Source organism: Drosophila rhopaloa, unplaced genomic scaffold (assembly GCF_018152115.1).
Source record: "Drosophila rhopaloa isolate 14029-0021.01 unplaced genomic scaffold, ASM1815211v1 contig_178, whole genome shotgun sequence".
Taxonomy (NCBI): domain Eukaryota; kingdom Metazoa; phylum Arthropoda; class Insecta; order Diptera; family Drosophilidae; genus Drosophila; species Drosophila rhopaloa.
Genome location: NW_025335059.1, coordinates 10834827 through 10856332, shown reverse-complemented (window position 1 = coordinate 10856332; position 21506 = coordinate 10834827). Strand labels below are relative to the sequence as shown.

At 37.9% G+C, this 21506-nt stretch overlaps 3 protein-coding genes across 6 annotated transcripts; 2 read left to right on the top strand and 1 right to left on the bottom strand.

Annotated features, from left to right (window-relative positions):
• The first annotated feature begins 444 nt into the window (after positions 1–444).
• On the top strand, positions 445–4323 carry LOC108044504 (TATA box-binding protein-associated factor RNA polymerase I subunit B). Its single transcript, XM_017123542.2, has 4 exons — positions 445–946; positions 1170–1287; positions 1823–2263; positions 2386–4323. Exons 1-4 carry the CDS (start codon positions 516–518, stop codon positions 4015–4017), a joined length of 2622 nt encoding a protein of 873 aa, XP_016979031.1. The 5' UTR covers positions 445–515; the 3' UTR covers positions 4018–4323.
• LOC108044505 lies at positions 1292–1815 on the bottom strand. Its single transcript, XM_017123543.1, has 2 exons — positions 1581–1815; positions 1292–1419 (listed from the first exon to the last, which is right to left on the bottom strand). The coding sequence occupies exons 1-2, from the start codon at positions 1666–1668 to the stop codon at positions 1322–1324; spliced, it is 186 nt and encodes a 61-aa protein (XP_016979032.1). The 5' UTR covers positions 1669–1815; the 3' UTR covers positions 1292–1321.
• A 1406-nt stretch (positions 4324–5729) lies between the features above and the next one.
• On the top strand, positions 5730–19898 carry LOC108044503 (protein phosphatase PP2A 55 kDa regulatory subunit). Of its 4 annotated transcripts, none has more exons than XM_017123538.2 (5): positions 5730–6136; positions 10092–10321; positions 17017–17168; positions 17243–18046; positions 18116–19898. In XM_017123538.2, exons 2-5 carry the CDS (start codon positions 10147–10149, stop codon positions 18482–18484), a joined length of 1500 nt encoding a protein of 499 aa, XP_016979027.1. In that variant the 5' UTR covers positions 5730–6136; positions 10092–10146; the 3' UTR covers positions 18485–19898. The 4 variants fall into 4 exon arrangements, with proteins under 4 accessions (XP_016979027.1, XP_016979029.1, XP_016979028.1 ...); XM_017123540.2 differs by lacking the exons at positions 5730–6136; positions 10092–10321 and adding exons at positions 10961–11119; positions 11801–12135; XM_017123539.2 differs by lacking the exons at positions 5730–6136; positions 10092–10321 and adding exons at positions 10961–11134; positions 11801–12135.
• Positions 19899–21506: the final 1608 nt, after the last annotated feature.

The following is a 21506-nucleotide window of genomic DNA, read 5'->3' as shown; positions in this document are numbered from 1 at the left end:
AAAATTGCACCTGGCCATGTGGAAAAAAGATTTCAAAATAATTAAAAACAAAAATTACATATTAAGAACATTGGGATCACTTTTTATTAAACTCTGACGAAAAAGATAATTTACTTTTCACTAAGCGCTCAAGTAATGTAACTCAGTGTTATCAACACCTTTCCAAAAATCTACACATAACAAATATGTATCAAATAAAGCAAGGAACCTTTCATATTAAAAAGTAAAGAACAATAATGTGAATGAAGTCCATGCACATTATTTTCAAATTTCTTTTGATTTTTAACATCTTTTTTAATCGGTTTCATAATATTTAAAATAAGTAAAACCCATATTTTTGTCGGTACATTATCTTGTACTTCGATAACTATTTTTTTAAATTACGCGGCGTCGTGTCCCCGATAACGATAAATTACGTTACTTTCGACCATCCCTAATCTAGCACATGTGTTGTTGTTTGTTCTCGTAGCGAATTTGACATAAATTTAATATAATATAAATTAAATTAAATTAAAATGGAGGAAGTCCTTGGGGTACTGGAGCTGGAGAACATGCAGTGTGAAGTGTGTGGGGAGAAGACCTTCCAGGAGCGGGAGGGCTACTACTACTGCGTGGAGTGCGGCATGCAGAAGGACCAGATTCGGGCTGTGGACCTCACCGCCGACGAGAACTTCAATGAAACCGCTCCCGGGAAATACGCCTCCAGGACAATCCGCCAGCCAAAGAAGGATGCGCCCAAGGAGAAGGACAATGACATCACCTCGTGGGAGTTCTACAACTACGTCCTACGCGGCTTCCTGCAGGAGCTGCTCAACATGGGCGCCAAGCCGGAGCTCAAGCTGATGACCCTGCAGGTGTGGGCGGCCTACATGAGCCGCATGGAAGTGGCCTTTTTCCGAAACAACGAGATGGGCCTTCCCAAGCTAAATGTTAGAGCACTCCACAGGTGAGTCCAATAAATTTCCTACCTAAATCACAGAATTTACTAACTCCTTGTACATATGTAGGATTATAATTTTTTTTTTAAATATCAAAAGTTCTTTAGAACTGTGGAAAAAATATAATAATAACTTTTATGTTCAAATAAATATTTTATCAAATAATATTCCCATCTAAATAGCTCTTTGATCTATTCTTTAGCTAAATCTAAAGGAATCTTCTTCTTGCAGAGATGCCCGCATCCTCTACAACCGCAAACGATTAAAGGTCAAGAGGGGCAAAAGGACCAGGGCATCAGGAGATGCAAACGACGATCGCGCCAAGTTCAGGCTCTGGAACAAAACTAAGGTACTTAAATGCTCAATTATTTGTTTTTATTAACCTATGGTACATAAAATGTACTGGGGAACAGCAAGGGCAACAGCAACAAAAGAGTACGTGGCTTAGTATCATCACTTGGTCCCTCAGAAGGCTCTTCCACTGGTGAAAATTATGTTATTTAGGAAAGAAAATAAGCTAATTAGTATTTTGTAATATTGTTTTAAGGGTTCAGAATAACATTTTACACATAATTATTGGTAATTATTATAAGAATCTTTGAACTTCCGGTTTTGTAATATATTTTATGAAATAAGACTTACTCTCAATGATTTCTGGAGCTCCTGGAGCAGGCTGAGCGTAAGCCATTGCTAAGATGGCCAAGCAAAACAGAACCAGACGCAGAGACATATTTGTGACAAGTCAAGCTGCTGAACTGCCATCCAGTTGGCCAGGTTCCTCTTATATAGCTAACAATTGCATAAATTACATAATTACCCCTTTCATTAGTGGGCTTCAATCACTCTTATCTTAGTAGTGACTTGTTACCATTTGTTTTTTCCAGCGCGACCTCGACGCTTCGCGCTTCACCAAAATGGGTGTTCCTTCGGAGTCCGAAGGAGAGCACAGTCTCCGCCTGCAGTGGTCCCTACACGCCCGAAGGACTCTGAAGCGACACATGCCGCTGAAGCACCTGGACAAGCACAGCCAGGACAGCAAGAGCAGCATGGGGTGCCACGACTTGAGACCGATGGTCAAAACACTCAAGCACTTTGACCGCAACATGTTCTGCTTGAACCTCACCAAGTTGTACGTTGTGCTCGGCATAGCCCTGAACATGGTGGAGGATGATATACAGCTAACGGACTTGCTGCGGTTCATCGATGAGGAGCACCTGACCAAAAGATATTTGCTCAACTATCTGCCCGAAAATGTGGCCGCGAAGGGCAAGGCGCTGTTTAAGGAGATGGAGTTCGGCAACCACAGGGACAAGTGCACCTATAAGGTGCGTACCCAATTTTTCGAATAGTCGAACTTCCTTAGCCACAACCAGCATCTTATGGAAGTTTTTTAAGCTTTATAAATATTTATTATATATTGTTTTTTAACACCTTATCTACATTTCAGGCCCTGCGTCTAAACATCGGTTATATGTCGGGATATATAAACCTGAGCGAATTCCAGAAACCGAATCTGCACTCCCTGGCCGAGCGATATATCCTGGAGTTGGGCCTGCCTCCTCGCCTGGTCAAGTACGTTGGTAGCCTGATCGATTTGTATCCGCCATCGTTCTTCAACGCCATGGGCCCACACATGTATCCGCGTTTTGAGGCCAGAACGATGGCCTACATCCTTTACGCCATGAAGCTGCTCTTCGGGTTGGACGATGTTAAGGAGCAACTGATATCCGAATCGGCTGCTAAGATCAACGAACATCTGGTGGAAGCCGGCGGAGATGAAGCTCCCTTGCTCTTTGTTTTCACGGAGTGGATGCAGTTCGTGGAAATACGGAAAGTGATAGTCTCACATTACAACCAGAGTTTTGCTAATCGCTTTGGAGTTGCCACACAAATCGGAAGGCAGGTGGATGACATCCTGGCCAAGGAGCGAAAAGAGAAGGAGCAAGGATATAACTATGATGAGATGCAGGGTACGCCAGCAATGCAGCGTCAGCATGAAAACCTGACCCACATAATTGAAACTATGTTAAAGGAGCACTTCGGCGAGTCCAGCCAAAAAAGTGCGGATAAAGATCACATTGAATTCCAGCCCAGCTTGACGCCCGCTCACTCCTACTTTCAAAGAATTTTACTTTATGCTTCTCAATCGGATGGTGCGCATATGAGCTTAAGGATTCCAGACTGCATGCACGTGAATCATGCGCAGCGAGACCTGGATCCCTTTGTTATGGAGACGGAAAAACTATCACACTACTTATCCCAACTAAGTCTTAATCTGCGAGTGGAAGAAGTCGCCTGCCAGGAGGACATACAGGAAGTGGGCATATACCGCCCGCTGCAGCACATTCGAAGTGACAAGCGGGAATTCCGGGCCAACACTGACATTAAAACCGAAACGTGGCTCGGAGAGCTGAAGAGGAAGGAGAAACGGCCGGACTTTAAATTCTTTCAGCCCACTGGAACCTATGGAGCACGGTATTTGAACAGTTTAACGAAGCATTATAAGAAGCGTGAAGGACTGGAGGCAAATAATCCTTATTGGGAAATTACCAAGACACCCAGTTACATGCTCAAAGTGAACGATAAGGAGGTACTACTCGACACCTTAAGCTCGCTGCAAACCTTCGAGGAGGGGAGCATGGACCCGTTAAAGGTACCACTAGACTTACCCCGTCGTCATCTAGAACGAAGTCAGATTTCCGAAGAGGCAGAGAAGAATAAAGAAGATAAAAGGACAGAGGACACAAGCGAAGGGCCGCGAAGCTCTGATGAACTCTTGCTGCGTGTCTCCAACTTTGATTGCTGGCTTCTGCACGGCTATAATAGCCACATTAGGGAATCGGACAAGAGAGAGTTGCGTCAGTTCTTTCCCTGTTCCTTTCGCTGGCTCCTGGAGACCTGTGCTGCAACCATTGGCGTTAGCTGGGATGTGCTCTACGAGCAACTGCTCATCCTGGAGGTGATGTTCCATCACAGCATCGGGGACTGGAGCAACCATAGGGAACTCCTATGCATCCAGCACAAAAATCAGAGGAAAGACATCCGAACGCTAGCCAGGACATACAAGGAATTTTGGTAGAAGGGGGTTGTTTATGAGCGCTTTAAGACTTAAAACATAAGACCATCTCAAATACGGCAAATAAAGTTAACTGGATAAAAGCGTAAAAGGCTTAAGAGATTTTTTAGCCACTTAGCAAAATAATATGATAAGGGTCGATCATTTACCTTAGAAACATTGGTGCTGTTTCCTAACTCAACAGAAAACTCAAAATTTGATTCAAACTAGATCAAATAAAAATCTTAATTTCAATATCTCTATGATAGTATGTATTATTTGTATTATTATTATTATTAATATATTATATTATATTATTATTTCTTTTCACATTTAACTTGTTTATGCACCTGTAACAAATATGTAGCTCTGATCAAACAATAATAGAATTCAAAATCACCACATCCAAAGAAGGCAGATCACAACGCAATGGTCTTATTATATCGTCATATAAATGAAACTGTTATTAAAGCAGATTATGCGAACAACTAGAAACCATGAAATATAATAGATCAAATACTCATTTAAGGTACAATATCATTAGCGTCCTTTATTTCAAAGAACTTTTATTTAAAATCAATTTATTCACCGACAAAATGGTTTAATTCCCATAACTATTAAGTTAAATGTATATATATTCTATCCATTGCTGATCAGCTTCATAAGGGGAATCGATTCGGACATGTGTACATATGCTCATCTGTCTGTTTCGAAACCATCTGTCTAAACTCCTTTACATAATGGAATTCTTTCAATGATAATTTCCCAAGACTTGGTGAGTTTGGAAAACAAACATATTATATTAACTTATTATCTTAACATATTATATTAGTATATTATATTTTAAAAATAATTAAATAAGACGATGCAGATTTGGCAGTGAGATTGAAATATTACCTTATAGGGTATTTAGATTTAGATATTTGTTTTTTTTTAACCGGTTTTAAAAAGCATACAAAAAAGAAATTACCTAACTTTATAATTTACTACGGACGATTACCCTAGTAACAATGCTATTTTCTTGGCTATAACTGTCTGTGAGAAGTCACATTAACATCAATATCAATAGGCAAATTAGCGTTTATCAGAACAACAACAATCACATTAGCAGCAACAATGCGTGTCGCGGTTTTGTTTACAAAAATCTTCTTCAAAAGAGAGCGCCGGCCCCACGGTCATCGCCAGCGAGAGAGTCGAGAGAAGAGCGAGAGAGCAGTTGGGGAAACAGTGTAACCTATTTAGCTCATTTACCGACAGTTTTTTTTTATATATAATGTTTATATTATACTTGCCTCGCCCTTATAGTAAGCTAACATAACGTTTTCATTTCTTTAGTTTAAAACCAACATGAATCTAACTATAAAGAACTTATATTTATACAAAAATTATATTTGTACAATTCTTATTTAACAATTCATACTCAACTAATTATAAAATAAAACAAAGCGCCAAAATGTGTATAAGCTTTAAACATTTTTAAACAACAAACGAATCTACAAAAATGTTTAAATTCTCTTTAAAAATAATTTGGAGCAGTTTGCAACCAAAATTGTTTGAATGTTTGCAAGAATTGTTAACTACAATTTTGATCATATGCTATTTTAAAAGTACGTTTATCTTTTACTATACCCCATCTGGCTATATTGATTTCAAAAAGGCGTCATCTCTGTTGGGGAGCATTGAGAGTGGGCAAAGAAATCATAGGCGCGCATTCGCACGGCGCGTTTCAGTGCTAATTTTAACGTCGCCGCGTTGACTGTTTCGCCTTATTGCGGTTTCCTTATTTTTCACTTTTCCACTTGCAGCGAGCATTGAATTCAATTTAAATTAGTTTACATTGTGCCTTTGTACGTCTTTTGCCCGTCCAGTGTGATAACAACAAACAAAAGCCAACCAAAGTGCCGAAGAAGTGCAGTAAAATCGGATGTGCAGACAGGAATTTTAACCGTTGCAACTTGTGTAGAAAAAAAACGATCTTAAAGCGAGCACATAAAAATAAAAGTAAAAAAAAATCAGAATCCGAATTTAAAAATAGACCAATGCACGGCAAATTATGAGATATCTAAAGACGGTCAATTAAAATAGTATTTCGTGTTGGCTGTGATTTTTTTCAGATTGCTGCTGCTCCTAGTTGATTTTGCTGGTGAGTTGAATTTCGGTGTTTGAAAAACTTTTATTAATATGCGCGCGTGTGGTTTCCATTCAAATGCTACGGATATGGCAAGACAGCTGTTTCAATATCGCCGAAAATAATGCTGAAAATGTTAAGAGTTTAGCTGGCCTGTTACGTCAACCTTTTGCGGGGGTTTCGACGACTGTCTGCCATCCGATTCTCCAGTTTCTCTAGCCTAACCCCCCGATCTGAGCGCCTTTGGGGGGTTCCAAGTCTCACTTGTTGACGTTCTTGGCGGTTTTTGAGGTTAACAACATTTTCAGGCCGCTTTGTTTCGCTCTGAGCCAAACAATAAACAACTATTGACTCGCACTGGCCATGTTTAGCGAGCCGACTTACAAACAATTAATAGCTACTATTTTGTCACTTGCTGACTTTTATGCCAAAATATTTGCCTAAGCTGTTCGCATTAGCAAATCGAACAAATTGCTAAAAAGCCAAAAAAACAACATAGCACGCGCATTTATCTTGATTCCAATTCCATGTGACTATGTCATTATTTGTGGGCTTATAATTTGTTTTTCCAACTGGAGTCCGTCACCTCCTACTTGGTCCTGTATTTCGTAGATTCAATATATATACAGTGGAACCTCGATATTTTGGGGAGTGTAGATCATAACTTGGAAAGTAAATACGATGGCTTTATATAAAATATAATTTTACATAAAAAGTGTATATGTTAAATCCGTAAGCTACAAATTTGTATATAAAATTCTCTTTGTATTTTTGAAAAAAATTTAACAAAAATATCTTGCTACCATTTCTAATATAATGTTTGAATTAAACCAAAAAATTGTATTCCAAATAATAAATAAATTGAAAAGTCAAATTAGCTTTTTTTGCTTTTATTCTCCTCCTTTCGATGGCATTGTAAAATAAATATGACCCAAAATATGTAATAATTTTAATGACTGTTGAAAAGCCATCACTTTATATTGCACTTAGAATTTCAGAAATATTTGTTTTTTGGTAGAACGCCCACTGTATGGAGGAATATGAGAATGGTGTTTGTCAAATGCTAATTAGTTTCATTATATCTGGCAGCCACGAGTGGAGCGGGAAATCAGAGGGGCCGTGAAGTATATTAATTGGATGAGCCAAAACACTTTGATAAGCACAATATTACTTGTCATAGATCTAACCGGACATATGGTAGCAATCACGTCCGCCCGTCGAATTGTTTATCAATCCACCCTCCCCAAAAAAAAGAAAGAAAAATAAAAAAAAACAAATCCTGCGTGCCGCCAATGGATGTCAAACTGAAAAGACACTTTGATGGACACATTATAGACAGTTTGGTAAACGGGAGCGTATGAAATGCTAAATATAAACAATACAAGGTATAAATACACCCACCCCCAGTTTTCCACCCCCACCATTAAAGGCAAATTAGGACCAGAAAGGTTGACAGATCCAAAAATAAGCAAAGCCAAAGATTTGGCAGGCATATTGCGTCTACCTGGTTGGACTTTGGATGATGAGCGTGCTGGGAACTCGGACGGGGGATGAGGAATGGGGTCCGAATGGGTCTCGTGTGGCACGTGTGCAGGTGACTCAAAAATTTTAGGTTCTGTAAATCTGTAAATAAAGCCCAAGTCAGTTGCTTATTAATAAGTTATTATTTAACTGAAGCTAGGAATATAACTAAAATCTTGTGTATATCATGGTGATTTTTTGCAATATTCAAGAATTTATTACATGCTTACCTCCATTAAAAACATTTCACCTTCCTTTGCTTTGAACAATGCTAACATATATTATTCTACAAATTTAAAAAAATCCGTTTATTTGTCTAATTTCATTTTTGAATTCCTTTTCCCGCTTCCGCTGCCTGTGTTTGTCATTTCCCGAACAACAGAATGAACAACTAAATCTCGGCGTGATTATTTTCTTGAAAAACGCGCTATTTGTTTGTTATTGTTTTGGTTTTGTTGCTGTTGCTGTTGCTGTGGCGATTCGGGGAAAAGAAAAGCTGGCGCTTGTATCTGCACCCATTCACATGCCACATACTTTTAATAGACCTTTCATTTCATTTGTTTATTTTTGTACCTCTAGTGTTCTGCTAGTTTGTTATTAAGCTTCAGTGACACCTCTGTGAGGACAGTATAAATGGGTTAAAATAAATTAGTTTACTTTCCTAATCGGGCCATTTAATTATACATTATAATTATACAACCATATAAGTAGTAGATTAAATATTGAGAAGTGTTTTTTGTTTTACAAAAATAAGTTTTTTTTTATTCTCTAAAAAAGTAATATTCTAAGTTTTAATGCAATATTTGATAAATATTAATAGGGCGTATACTTAATAATTCAAAAAATACTTCCAATTTTACGTATACTTAATATTTTGTTTTAAATGTTTCAAATATAATTTTTTTTTGTGGTAATCACTGTATTTCCCAGACTGAAGAAATGGAATGATTTTTAATATGCGATTGGCTAGCGCACTCACGTTTCTACGGAGACGCGAGACATTGAAGACGCAGCCCATTAATTGGATTACAATTCTCCGCATTTTCCCTATGCGGTTTTCTTTTTATTTGTTGTTCCGCACGTTGTCTTCTGCTTCTTTCTTCTTGGCCATTAGTCATGCATATGTTGCGGCTCTTCAACTTGTTGCGTATACCCGATTTTGCATATGCCCCACCTCGCCCGCCCCCCTATATAGCATATATATCTACATATATCCCTCCTTTAATGAACGTGGCGGAATTTTGCCTTCATATTGTAACTGTATATCCGTATTGCGAAAATGTGTGAAATAAATCGTACACATGACATATGTACATATAAACATGACATATAAACAAACGAGTCCAAAATAATATGAGCCATATTTTGGGCATTTTGAAAGAGCCAAAAAAAGTTATTTCTCATAAAGATAAAGTAAATTAAACAAATTTAAAATCACCCTTTAAATGACATTTTATAGAAGTAACAATGTATAATTATTAATAACTTAACTTGAAGATGAATTTTTTGATTTTTATTCAGCAATACCAATAGAAAAAACAGTTTTCTAAATAAATAGTTCAGAAACAAAAACAAATATTTTCTAAATAACATTTCTGCAGTTTATTTTAAATACCTGTGGGCTTGCTTTACTTCTGTTTATTTCATAAATTTAATGATTTTTCAACTGTTTGTTAGACTCTCTCTTTTGTAAATATTTTTGTGAATGCTTGAAATTACGTTATCTGTTTTTTTTTTGTGTATCGCAAAAAGAGGCACAACTATTAATGTGACCACAACAATTTTAATGTACACATGTCCACGAAAACCCACATTAAATATGTTTTTGTCTTTTACAATGTTTTTGTGTACTGCTGAAATTTTCCACTCTGACGTTTTCGCGCTGCCTTCAGAGTTCAAAATCAAATATTTGAGCTGGAGATTAGCGAAATTGCCTTTTTGTGTAATTGTTAATTGGAACGCCAGCCAGACTCTTTGCATTTAGCTATATATCAGCCCCGAAAAAATACGAAAAACTCAGAATTTTATTTCGACTGCTGACGGAGAGAAATAAATTAAATAGAGACCAATAAAAAAGGCGCTACAGATCAAGACGAGGCCAAAAACGGCGGACACACCTCTTGACTAGCCAAAAAAAAACATTAAATTTATTAAACACGCAGGCGGCGGAATTTAATTCAAACCGAAAGCAGATGTTTTGTTCTGTTTTGCACGCAGGCGTAATTTCTAAAGTAAACAAACGACAGGAGACGATTCATTTGCACAACCCATTTGTTTGGCAAAAGGTGAGATGCAGAGAGGGGTGTGCGACAGGTGTTAATTGCCCGACAAATTCAAAAACACGCAGCCCGCTCATGCGATGAAGTCGGAGACTCTTGCAAACATGCATTATACAACCGGTGTGTGCAGCCGAGTCGCTAATAGATTCGACCGTTCAATTTGCTTGCAGATCGCCGGATCAGGCTTAGGCCGGGCCCAACCACTAAATCTCCACCTAATCCGCGATGGGTCGCTGGGGCCGGCAGAGTCCGGTGCTGGAGCCGCCGGACCCGCAGCTGCAGAACACGCCTCCACCGCCCACACTACCGCCGCGCACCTTCATGCGGCAGTCGAGCATTACCAAGATCGGGAACATGCTCAACACGGCAATCAACATCAACGGGGCCAAAAAGCCAACAAGTAAGTGTTAGCCATCTTATTTTCCCATAAGTTTTAAGAGTTTCCCCCTTACACATCATTTTAAAAAATGGTTATGGTTAGGTGGTAAATTAATTCTATTTTTGAATATTATGGGGCATCTTCTTTATTATACCTCATTACCAGGGGAGTACCCATTTTATGACTTTTTAATAATTTTAAAGAATCTTCCCTATTCAGATATGCTCTCAAGTTTTAAAAAGGCCAGGGTCATATGACAAACTTAGTGGTATTAAAAAAAAACAACAATACTTTTATGGTTTTTAAGCTCTTTTATTATAAAAATTTACCTATCGAGTTAAAAAAGGGTGGGTATTTAAAATGCATGTTTAATTGAATATTTAACACTAAGTTAAAACAGATCTTCTGATGGGGCTTTCATTTTATAAACAAAAATAAGTAGCCTTTTCCAACCAATTTTGTTCAAACATATTGTTATTTATACAACGTTTATGGTAATAAAAGTTGAGGATTTGCTAGTCAATACTGTTTCTAAATTTTCAAATTTCCCGCCAAAACCACGTTAACATTAACATTTGCGCCAACAGCGCTCTGTTATCCCCGTTCACTACTCAATACTGCTTGGTCGTAGTGAACAACACTGGCCAAATGCAACGCCGTTCGTACAGCGGCAATTCGGTAGCTTGGAACTCTTATTGTAAAGTGCGAAATTTGCAACAAAATTTGTACTTCCATTTTGCATTGGATTTATCGCAATCCGTTAGTCACTAACTAAGATAAAACAGAGTGCGGAGCGTGCGGGAATCAGTCGGCAGCAGTGTAAATAGTCCTAAAGTGCGTGCGAAAGCGAAAAACAACGCGGAATGCCGCTTGTGCAAAAGCCACACTCACTAGCATTCATATTAATATTACGACGCAACGACGAAGCAGTGCAGCAAAAGAGGCGGCAAAAACGGGAAGAAGAGGCAGCTCGCAGAATGTTAATGGGAAACAGAATCAGAAAACAGAAGCTTTTTAACTTTTTGGCAATACTTGATTTTCATTGCAAATATTAGGTGGAAAAAGGATTTGAAACTGGAGTAGCTTGATATTTTATCCTTTTCTGATCACGCGGTTATTTTTGCAGTCGTAAAATAATCAGGCATCGCAATTATTTAGTGTTCCCATTTTGAAGGTTAGATTTCGCATATATTTTTTGCTCGGAATTCGCGATAAAACAAAGAGACAAAGCAAGCGCCGCAAACGAGTATGTCTGTTTATGTGTGTGTTTCGTATTTGTTTGGTAAAATGCAATAAATAATAATAATTGTGGATTAACGACTGGCAAATAAAGCGTTTTATCGGTGTGAAGTAATTTTTTGTGTTCGCTCACAACCACCGGCTGCACTCGCCCTCTCTCTTTTGCTCGCACACACACACATGTAAAAAAACGCACGCCAAAATTCTGCTGCGCTGCCGACGTCGTTGTAAAAAAAATTATAATTTCCCCTACTTTTGCAGTTCTTTCTTCCCCTATACGTGCTTAAGTCGTGCTGACAAAAAATAATTAACAAAGGAATCAAATGCATATATTAGATATACAACAACAAAAAACCAAAGTGTAATCAAAGGAATAAGTGAAAAACGAGAGAATATAAAAATCCCGCTCCACTTTGAAACTCCAAATTGGCAGCAACAACAACACCTCCCTTGTGAGAAAGAGACGGAGCTAGAGAGCGCGAGCGCAGCTCCTTTGGCCTTCTCCTTTTGTTCTTGTTATTTTTGTTGTTTTAGTGTAGTTGTTGTTGTTGTTGCTGCGGCTGCTTTCGACGCAAACTGTTCAACTGTCATGGCCGGTAAGTTTAATTCTCTCCTCTTCTCCTTCTTGCTGCTCTCCTTCTATCCTCCTTTTCCTCTTCTCTACGTTCGTTCGTCACTCGCTTTTTGTGTGGGAACTGCCAACTTTATTTTTATACCCTGGAATAAAGTATTATAAGTTTTGTTAGACTTTTGTTACATTTATAATGATATCTTTGCGGTCACCCAAATGTGTAATCTTGATTGGCATCTTTGGTAAAATCCCGGGGAATCACTTAGTCGTTGTTTTTCTTATTTATTTTAATTTTATTAAAATATATGGTAATTTATAATCCTATTTGAAGGATCTTTATCATTATTATAGAAAGATATCTTAAAACATTCATTCGAATGACCTACAAAGCTTTTGTTGACGTAATGGTATTCACATGGCCAAATTTGGAAAAACTGCAAGGGTCTTTGGCATTTCCTCGAGCTATTTTCGCCTTTTTCAACATTTTAATGTTGGCATTAAAATCGCCCAAACAGCCGATAAACAAATTCACAGAGAAGTAAACAAACTAGTCAAAAGACTCGAATGCGTTAATCGAAAAACAACTTTTCCCTATCAACTAGCATTGATCTTTGCACTTGAACGAAAAGCCGCTGGCGACGTGAGCGGCATGCAAAAATTACCAGGCCCCCGCCCGCCCCTGATACATTTTTTTTAAACGAATGACCGCCCCCGCCGTTCAACTGCATTATCTATTTTGAAGACCCAGATGGAAGTAAAACCACTCGTAAACGTAAAGCATGATTCGTTACGAAAACAGTGTACAAACGATAAGAGGGTATATTTAAACGAAAAGTGCTTAGTTTACAAACAGTAAAATGTTGGAATGTTATGTTGAATCTTGTTTGGAGATCTCGAAGTTGCCAATGAATGTTAAACATGTCCTTATTTTATAACTATGTTTGGGCTCACAAACAAAAACAGCAAATAGCTCTGATTTGTTCTAAACAGATGTTTTAAAAATAAACTGCTGCATTTTAATATATGTTGTTTATGGCTTTTAAAAGGATACTTATTTTAAATCATTGGTATATATTTTTATTTTAAAGTATGAATTGAATTATTGAATTAATTTTTTGGGCATAAACCGGTTTTTCTCTATATAATTATTCGAAGCAAGGACTTTCTACAAGAGTATAAAATTGATTTCGTGTACATGCTCGAAACAGCGATACAATTGCCATAATTAAATAATAAACAATTGCACAAGTGCTGAGAATGCGGTGTACAAATTAGGTCGGTCAATAGATATAGAGCCCTCGGAGCTGGATTGTGTTTTTTGCCATGTGCAAATTGAGTTAAAGTCGCAATGGACCAAAGGAAACCCCTTCCACCCCCGCTTCTTTATTCAAATCCCAAGTTGCTTCCCAGACAACGTGACGTCGCCCAGGTTCTAGATTCTTTTCGTCAGTTCATGTGATGTATGCAAAAATTATTTGGCGATTTTATATGCAGTGTCTGCCTGATTTTCTTGAATATTGTATCTGCAAGATACGCACAAGTGGGCATGGACATCTCCTAATGGCCTGCACATGTAGAGGTTCAACAAAACAATGTCGCAAAGCAGACATTACATAAGTTTTTGATGTTCTTGCCCGTCACATTCGCTTCTCATAGGAAAAGGTGGAGATTTCGAGAGGGTTAAGTAAAGAGGGGCAGATTGATGTGTGTCTTAGATTAGATTGGATATGGTAATTGACGAGGGGAACGGCGAGGTGCTGTATAAACGAACGTTAAGACTCTTTTGTGCTCAATTTGCAATGCAAACTTAAATTGCCCAAGAAGCCAAACAAGCTGAGATCATAACTAAACAACCAATCAATTATCGATTTGGTCGGACTTATACTATTCAGTTTTCTCGTTAAAATTTAAGTGCAAACATATATTTTGGTGATTTGTAGACCCTTGCAGAGGGTATTATATTTTCAGTCAAAAGTTTGCAACGCAGTGAAGGAGACATTTCCGACCCTATAAAGTTTATATATTCTTGATCAGCATCATTAGGAGAGTCGATCGAGCCATTTCCGTCTGTCCGTTTCTACGCAAACTAGTCTCTCAGTTTTAAAGCTATCTGCTATTTGTTCTTTGGCATTTTGTAATATTTAAATATTATAGATTTACGGTTTTAATTAATTTAAAATTGGACAACAACATCATATAGCTGCCATAGAAACGATGGCAAAATGCAGCGCAAAATCGTCATTGTTTTTAGTAATATAGGCAAATATGCATTTCTAAAGAAATCGAAATGTAGTCGATTTATAATAACTGCAAGGGTATATAAACTTGCCGAAGTTTTCTTCCCTTCTTGTTTAAACTAGTTTCTGGTTTTTATCACATTTGTTAACATTGTAAATGTTATCTAAAAAATGTCGATTATATATTGAAATTCATAAATTAAGTTTTACATGTTTTTAACATGTTTAGACATGCTTAATTAGATTTTTATAGAAATATTGATTTGGGAGAGTAAAGTATTTCCTAAAACATTCTTCCCTTTCCTGCCCAAAACATCTTAATTGCTCAGCGGTTCAGTCATGTATATGAATTAATTCTCTAACGCTTTCCTTTGACAAAACTTGTCCAACTGGGCTGCCAAAAAAAGGATTTCCTACTTCCATGCTATCTTTGCCTGTTTTCCCATTTTTCACCTTGCCTTCTGTATTTGTCTGTCAATCAGTCCGTTCCGCCATTCTCTAGGTCGTTCAGTTGTCCCTCTCTATAGCGTATATAGACTGAATCCGTGATATTGTAGATAGTGTAGTAGAAAGGGGATGGAGAGCTAAAGCTTTAGCTTAGCAGCGACATCGCGTGGTTGTGTTAAATAATTGTGTCAATATTTGAGTTTCATTATTTTGTTCCATTTTGCGCCCGCTCATGAAAATCTACTTATCTCTTTATGTACATTTATATACGATCTAACAAATAAATAAGCAAGCAAGCAGAAGAGTGAGAGCCATTTCAGAGTAGTCGTTTGCTCCCTATTTTTTATACTCTTGCAGGGGGTATTATAATTTGCAGCGCAGTGAAGGCGACATTTCCGACCCTATAAAGTAAATATCTGTCCGTCCGTCCATTTCCACGTAAACTGGTCCCTCAGTTTTACACCTATCTGCTTAAAACTTTCCCAAAAGTTGTCTTTCTATTGCAGGTATAAGTCGGAACGAGCCGGATCGGGCGACTATATCAAATAGCTTCCATAGGAACAATCGGGAAAAAAATTAAAAAAAAGGATAACTTTGTTGTTTTAAATTTATTTTTTTTGTTTTTTTGGGATTTGATAATATCTAAATACTATGGAATAATAGTATTATTATGCTTTTTGATTTGTCAAAACCGGACAACAATATCATAAATCTGCTGTAGTCGTTTTGTAATAACTGCAAGGGTATATTAACTTCGGCTTGTCGAAGTTTGCTTCCTTTCTTGTTTCTTGTTAAATTCTGCAATTATCTGAGATTTTTGTGGTTTTTTAAATTGGTGCATTGCAGTACGGAAAATAGAATTTATAATTATTTTTTATAATATATATTCACGATTTAATTTTCTAAAATAAATTCTGAGAGTTATTAATTGTTTGTAAACATATTATTTATTTTAATTAACATCCTATGAATTATTAAGCCACGAATTTTTCCAATTACATTTTGCATTTATTTTTATTGTAACACTTTTGTTTTCATTTTGTGCATTTATGGCCGAGTTCAACGACTCAAAAACTGTAAATGACTGCATTTGCGTGGGCGAGTGCGAAACTCGCATATCCAAACGTTCCAAAAATAGTGCCCAGAAATATCATCGAAAACGGCTAAGTTAGGACTGACTAATTGGGCGTTTGCCTTTGATCCTATTATGGTGCATGGGATCTCGGATAGCCTGAATAAATACAATTGCTTCGCCACGTCAATCACATCATGACGTCGTCAATGGCAGCAGGCAACATCGCAGGAAAAAGCCAACAGACTGCCAACAGCCAGCGGATAATGAGGTCACAGCACATGGGACTGGGCTGGGCAAGGGCTGTGCCAAAGAAATCAAACAAACAAAGCCCAATGAATATTTGGGAATTATGAAAAAATTGCCAAAGCTAGCACACAGCGCCAGACATGGGGGCCAAAAACAAAAAGCCATCCGTAGATACAATATGAAACTGAGTACTGTGGGAATGAATAGTATTTGTAAAATTAACAAACATTGTCAAAACATTGAAATATTGGTAAATAATTAAGTATTACTTTGGGAAAACTTGTTTGAACGTTGCTATCCAAAGCACAATTCAAGCTAAATCGATTACTGAAAATAATTGTTTGTTGTTGTAAAATCCCACTGTGAATAAAAAGGGAAATAAATTTTCAAACTGAATATAACAGTGTATAATGGCAGCAGGAATAGCAGTGTATAAAGTTGGGTTTTGGAATAAGGAGGACAGCAGAAACGTCATCGTTTACACAACGTACCGCAATCGCCAAAAGTGGCTGTGCAAGAGAATTGGCAAATAACGGGGGTGGGGCGTGGTTTTGGACTAAAAGCAGTGAGACAAGGAAACGAAAAGAATATTTGGCCAAGAGCTTAAAGGGCTTTAAAGTGTACCATCATGGCCCAGACGAAGACCGGAGTGAAAGGTCGAGTATGGCGTCATTAGCAAATATTTGGGGAGGCCCAGGATATCGTCGTCATCGTTGTCCTTTCCCTCGCCAGCTATTGTGGGCATGTGTTAGTTTTTGAGAAAATCAAATGTTACATTTACTTCCCTGAGTCGCCTGCCTTTTCAGTTGTCTAACCAAATTGGCATTCAGCGAGTCGAACTCGAGCTGGCCGAAGGTGTCAAATCGCATTCTCATCATTTGGTCCTGCTCTGTCTTTTCAGGTAATGGAGAGGCGTCCTGGTGCTTCTCACAGATTAAAGGCGCCCTAGACGATGATGTCACGGATGCGGACATCATATCCTGCGTGGAATTCAATCACGATGGCGAGCTGCTGGCCACTGGTGACAAGGGCGGGCGCGTCGTCATCTTTCAGGTGAGTAAACGCATTAATAGGCACCTTAACATATATTTTACTTAAAATGTATTACACTTATGTTTCAATTGTAGCGTGATCCTGCCTCGAAAGCCGCCAATCCCCGACGCGGCGAATACAATGTCTATTCGACATTCCAATCGCACGAGCCCGAATTCGATTACCTCAAGTCGCTGGAGATTGAGGAGAAGATCAACAAGATTCGATGGCTCCAACAGAAGAATCCTGTGCACTTTCTGCTCTCGACCAACGACAAGACGGTCAAGTTGTGGAAGGTCAGTGAGCGCGACAAGTCGTTTGAGGGCTACAACACGAAGGAGGAGAACGGCCTGATCCGCGATCCACAGAACGTAACGGCCCTGCGGGTCCCATCCGTAAAGCAGATACCGCTGCTGGTGGAGGCCTCCCCACGGCGCACCTTCGCCAATGCACACACCTATCACATCAATTCAATTAGCGTTAATTCAGACCAGGAAACCTTCTTGTCGGCCGACGACCTCCGCATTAATCTCTGGCACTTGGAGGTGGTCAACCAGAGCTACAACATCGTCGACATCAAGCCAACCAACATGGAGGAGTTAACGGAGGTGATCACGGCGGCCGAGTTCCACCCGACCGAGTGCAATGTGTTCGTGTACTCGAGCTCCAAGGGCACAATACGATTATGTGATATGCGATCGGCGGCGCTATGCGACCGGCACAGCAAACAGTTCGAGGAGCCCGAGAACCCAACGAATCGCAGCTTCTTTAGCGAAATAATCAGCTCCATCAGCGATGTGAAGCTGAGCAACTCGGGTCGCTACATGATCTCCAGGGATTACTTGAGCATCAAGGTGTGGGATCTGCACATGGAAACGAAGCCCATTGAGACCTATCCGGTTAGTGCCTAAATAATCTAATTATTAATATTTTTGGATCAATACTAATTTATTTCTATAAATCTATAGGTCCATGAATACCTGCGTGCCAAACTGTGCTCGTTGTATGAAAACGATTGCATCTTCGACAAGTTCGAGTGCTGTTGGAATGGCAAGGATAGCTCAATAATGACCGGGAGCTACAACAACTTCTTCCGCGTGTTCGACCGCAATTCGAAAAAGGATGTGACGCTGGAGGCGTCTAGGGACATCATCAAGCCGAAGACGGTGCTGAAGCCACGGAAAGTTTGCACTGGCGGCAAACGGAAGAAGGACGAGATCAGCGTGGACTGCCTCGACTTTAACAAGAAGATCCTGCACACCGCCTGGCACCCGGAAGAAAATATCATCGCCGTGGCTGCGACTAATAACCTATTCATATTTCAGGATAAATTTTAGCCAACACTCTTCACAAGAACCACACCATACGCCACAATCACACCAGCAACTTTAACTACAGAAACACCAACAACTACGAACGCGCCGCATTCTAATGTTAATTCAATCGGTTTGTTTCAAAAGCGTTTTCAAATTTCACTCGCAATTCGATTGTTTGCCTAACACCATTACCTCAGGCCACCATCCATCTACACCCTTTTTTCCCTTCCCGCCTCCAAAAACCAAAACCTTACATCATACATAATGCCATAGCAAAAGCTTTGTAATGTATTTTTGCGCTAAAGGCGTATAACGAGAAACAAAACCAGAAACTTAAGAAAAAGAAACAAATTTTTATACATAACATTTATAAATAGTGAAGCGTAAAGTTGATTTCTTGTAGCGCAATTCAAAAAAAAACACATAAGAGTAATATTTAATAACAATTGATTTTCCCGAAAATTTTGTATAATTAGCGCCAGCGCCGAAGTATTTGTAATAAAAGATAATAATATACAACTTAAAAAAATCATAATATGCATATTGTAATATTTTTTCTGATTGCTTGTTAAGTTTACGAACTATGCGCCCTGTTTGCTCTTCTTTATAAACATAGACTAAATACGAATTTCCGATTGTTTATTTGTTTGACAACGTTCATTCCACGCAAAAGGAGACGATAAACCACAGAGCTTATCGATCGATTATGTCTCATTTTAAATCTCATCAACGTCAGCAATCGAACAGCCGGAAGTTGTCTCAGTCAAACCAATTCAAAATGCTCATTTAAACACTTTAATTCACTAAGAATCCAATGCTAGACCAGAAAGCAGAAGTCAAAGAAGAGGCAGACGCGGAAGAAGTATGAATTAAATGCATTGATAACGTATGCATTGCAAGTTAAAAAGATACATATATATACATAAAAAAACGCAGCCTAAGTTAAAAATACAATTTAGTGTTCTCAATTCGTTTAATTTAGTCTCTACCTAAAATGAAAAAAATACAAACAAAAAGAAAACACTATTTTTATACGCTACATTTAAGCTAAGTATTGCTACTTTTAGTTCAACTATGCGTGCGTGCGTCCAAGACCAATTCTCACATATAGTCTGCCTGCCCCCTTGGCCCCGCCCCCGTTTTCATCGGTCAACGATTTTTCCAACCTCTTTATTGTTTTGTAAAGTTTCTTTTATCCATTGTCATGTTTTCCATAAAGAACTATAAACAAAACTGAACCATTTTTATAGGTTATCTAGTGTCTAGTGTTAACAAAAAAAAATATATAAAAACAAACCATAAATGAAAATAAAAGTAAATAAACGATGCGCTGAAAATGTTAAACGAAAAAACTCTGAAAAATGTACGGCAGCAAGTTCAAAATACTGAAATGTAAACGCATAAAATGATGAAATAAAAACTTAAACAACATAAATTGTGCTTCTTATGAGAATAATGATATATTATTAATATTGTATTTTCAAAAAACTAGTTATACGAAGAGAGAAGAGTGCAGCGGGATAACAGATATAGAAGATAACCAAAATTGTTTAGAAAATAAGAATTCAGTGACATTTGGCTTAGACCTTGAGTGAAAATCGTATACAAATTTTCCACACTTTCGATACAATTATTTCGGTTGCAAGTTTAATTTTTTCGGTTCACCATATTATTTAATTTTTTTTGCAACGCACATTTTTATTCATTGATCTTTGACATGCCTTTTTGTAAATAAAATCGCAACCACAAAAGAGAGAACTTAAAACGTAAAACATTATTCATTAAATGAAATAAAATCGAAAGCAGACGAGTAGATAAACAATCGCAATTGCTGTTTACTTAAAAATGCAAACAGACAAAAATTGCAATTGATTAGTTTTAAAAATATTAATTGAATTGCTATTCAGAATAAAATCTAATAAAAGCAAACTTAAGGATAAAGTTTAGTTTTGCAAGCAAGAAAATTGAGAAAAATAACGAAAATGTGTTTTAGTAGGGAAGAAATGGGGGAAGAATTTATATTTTGTTTAAACGTTCTTCAAAAAAATCCTTTTAATTTAATACAAGGGTTTGGGTTTTATATATTTGGATACGTTTGGCTGGTTTTGGATTGGTCAAATTTGTAAACTTCTAAAACGTATCTTTGAATTCAAAATTAAAATAGCTAGCCAAGTTAATAAGCCAAATAATAAAAATTTTAAATAATCAGTTGTCCTTCAAATTCATAAAATCTTTTTTTATTGCCTAAACTCATTTCTTTAAACTTATTCGTGGAAGATTGTCAATTATATTTTGTGGGGTATTATTTTAAAATTCTTAAAAACCAAACTAACCACATAAACTACATGTAGTTGCAAAATACAATGCTATCATAATACCTTTGCAGAGCACAGTCAAAAGATTGCGACGCAGTCAACTTAATTCGGTTCAGGAAACCTTCTTGTCGGTCTACGACCTGCGCATCAATCTCTGGAACTTGAAGGTGGTCCACCAGGGCTACAACCTCGTCGACTTCAAGCCAACCAACATGGAGGGGATCACGGCGGTCGAATTCCACCCGACCGAGTGGAATGTGTTCGTGTTATCGAGCTCCATGGGTACAATACGCTTGTGATATGCGATCGGCGGCGCTATGCGACCGGCTAAGCAACAAGTTCGAAAAGCCCGAGAACCCAACGAATCGCAGATTCTTTAGCGAAATAATCAGCGATTTGAAGCTGACCAACTCGGGTTGCTACATAATCTCTAGGAATTACTTGATCATAAAATTGTGGCATCATGAAAACAAAGCCCATTGAGAAAAACACCAGATTACTTAGGCACTAACCGGATGGGTGGTATGTGCCTAATTAATCTCATGTGTTTTTTAATGGGCTTAGTTTTTACCGGATTTGTCTTAAATTATTTATATAATATCAGATTGTCAATGGTGTCTCGTGTGAAATTATTTTTAAAGTCTTCCAAATTAGCTTCTTATTATATGTAGTTGGAAAATACAATGATTTTATTATACCTTTGTAGAGTTTGCGAAGCAGTCACGGAA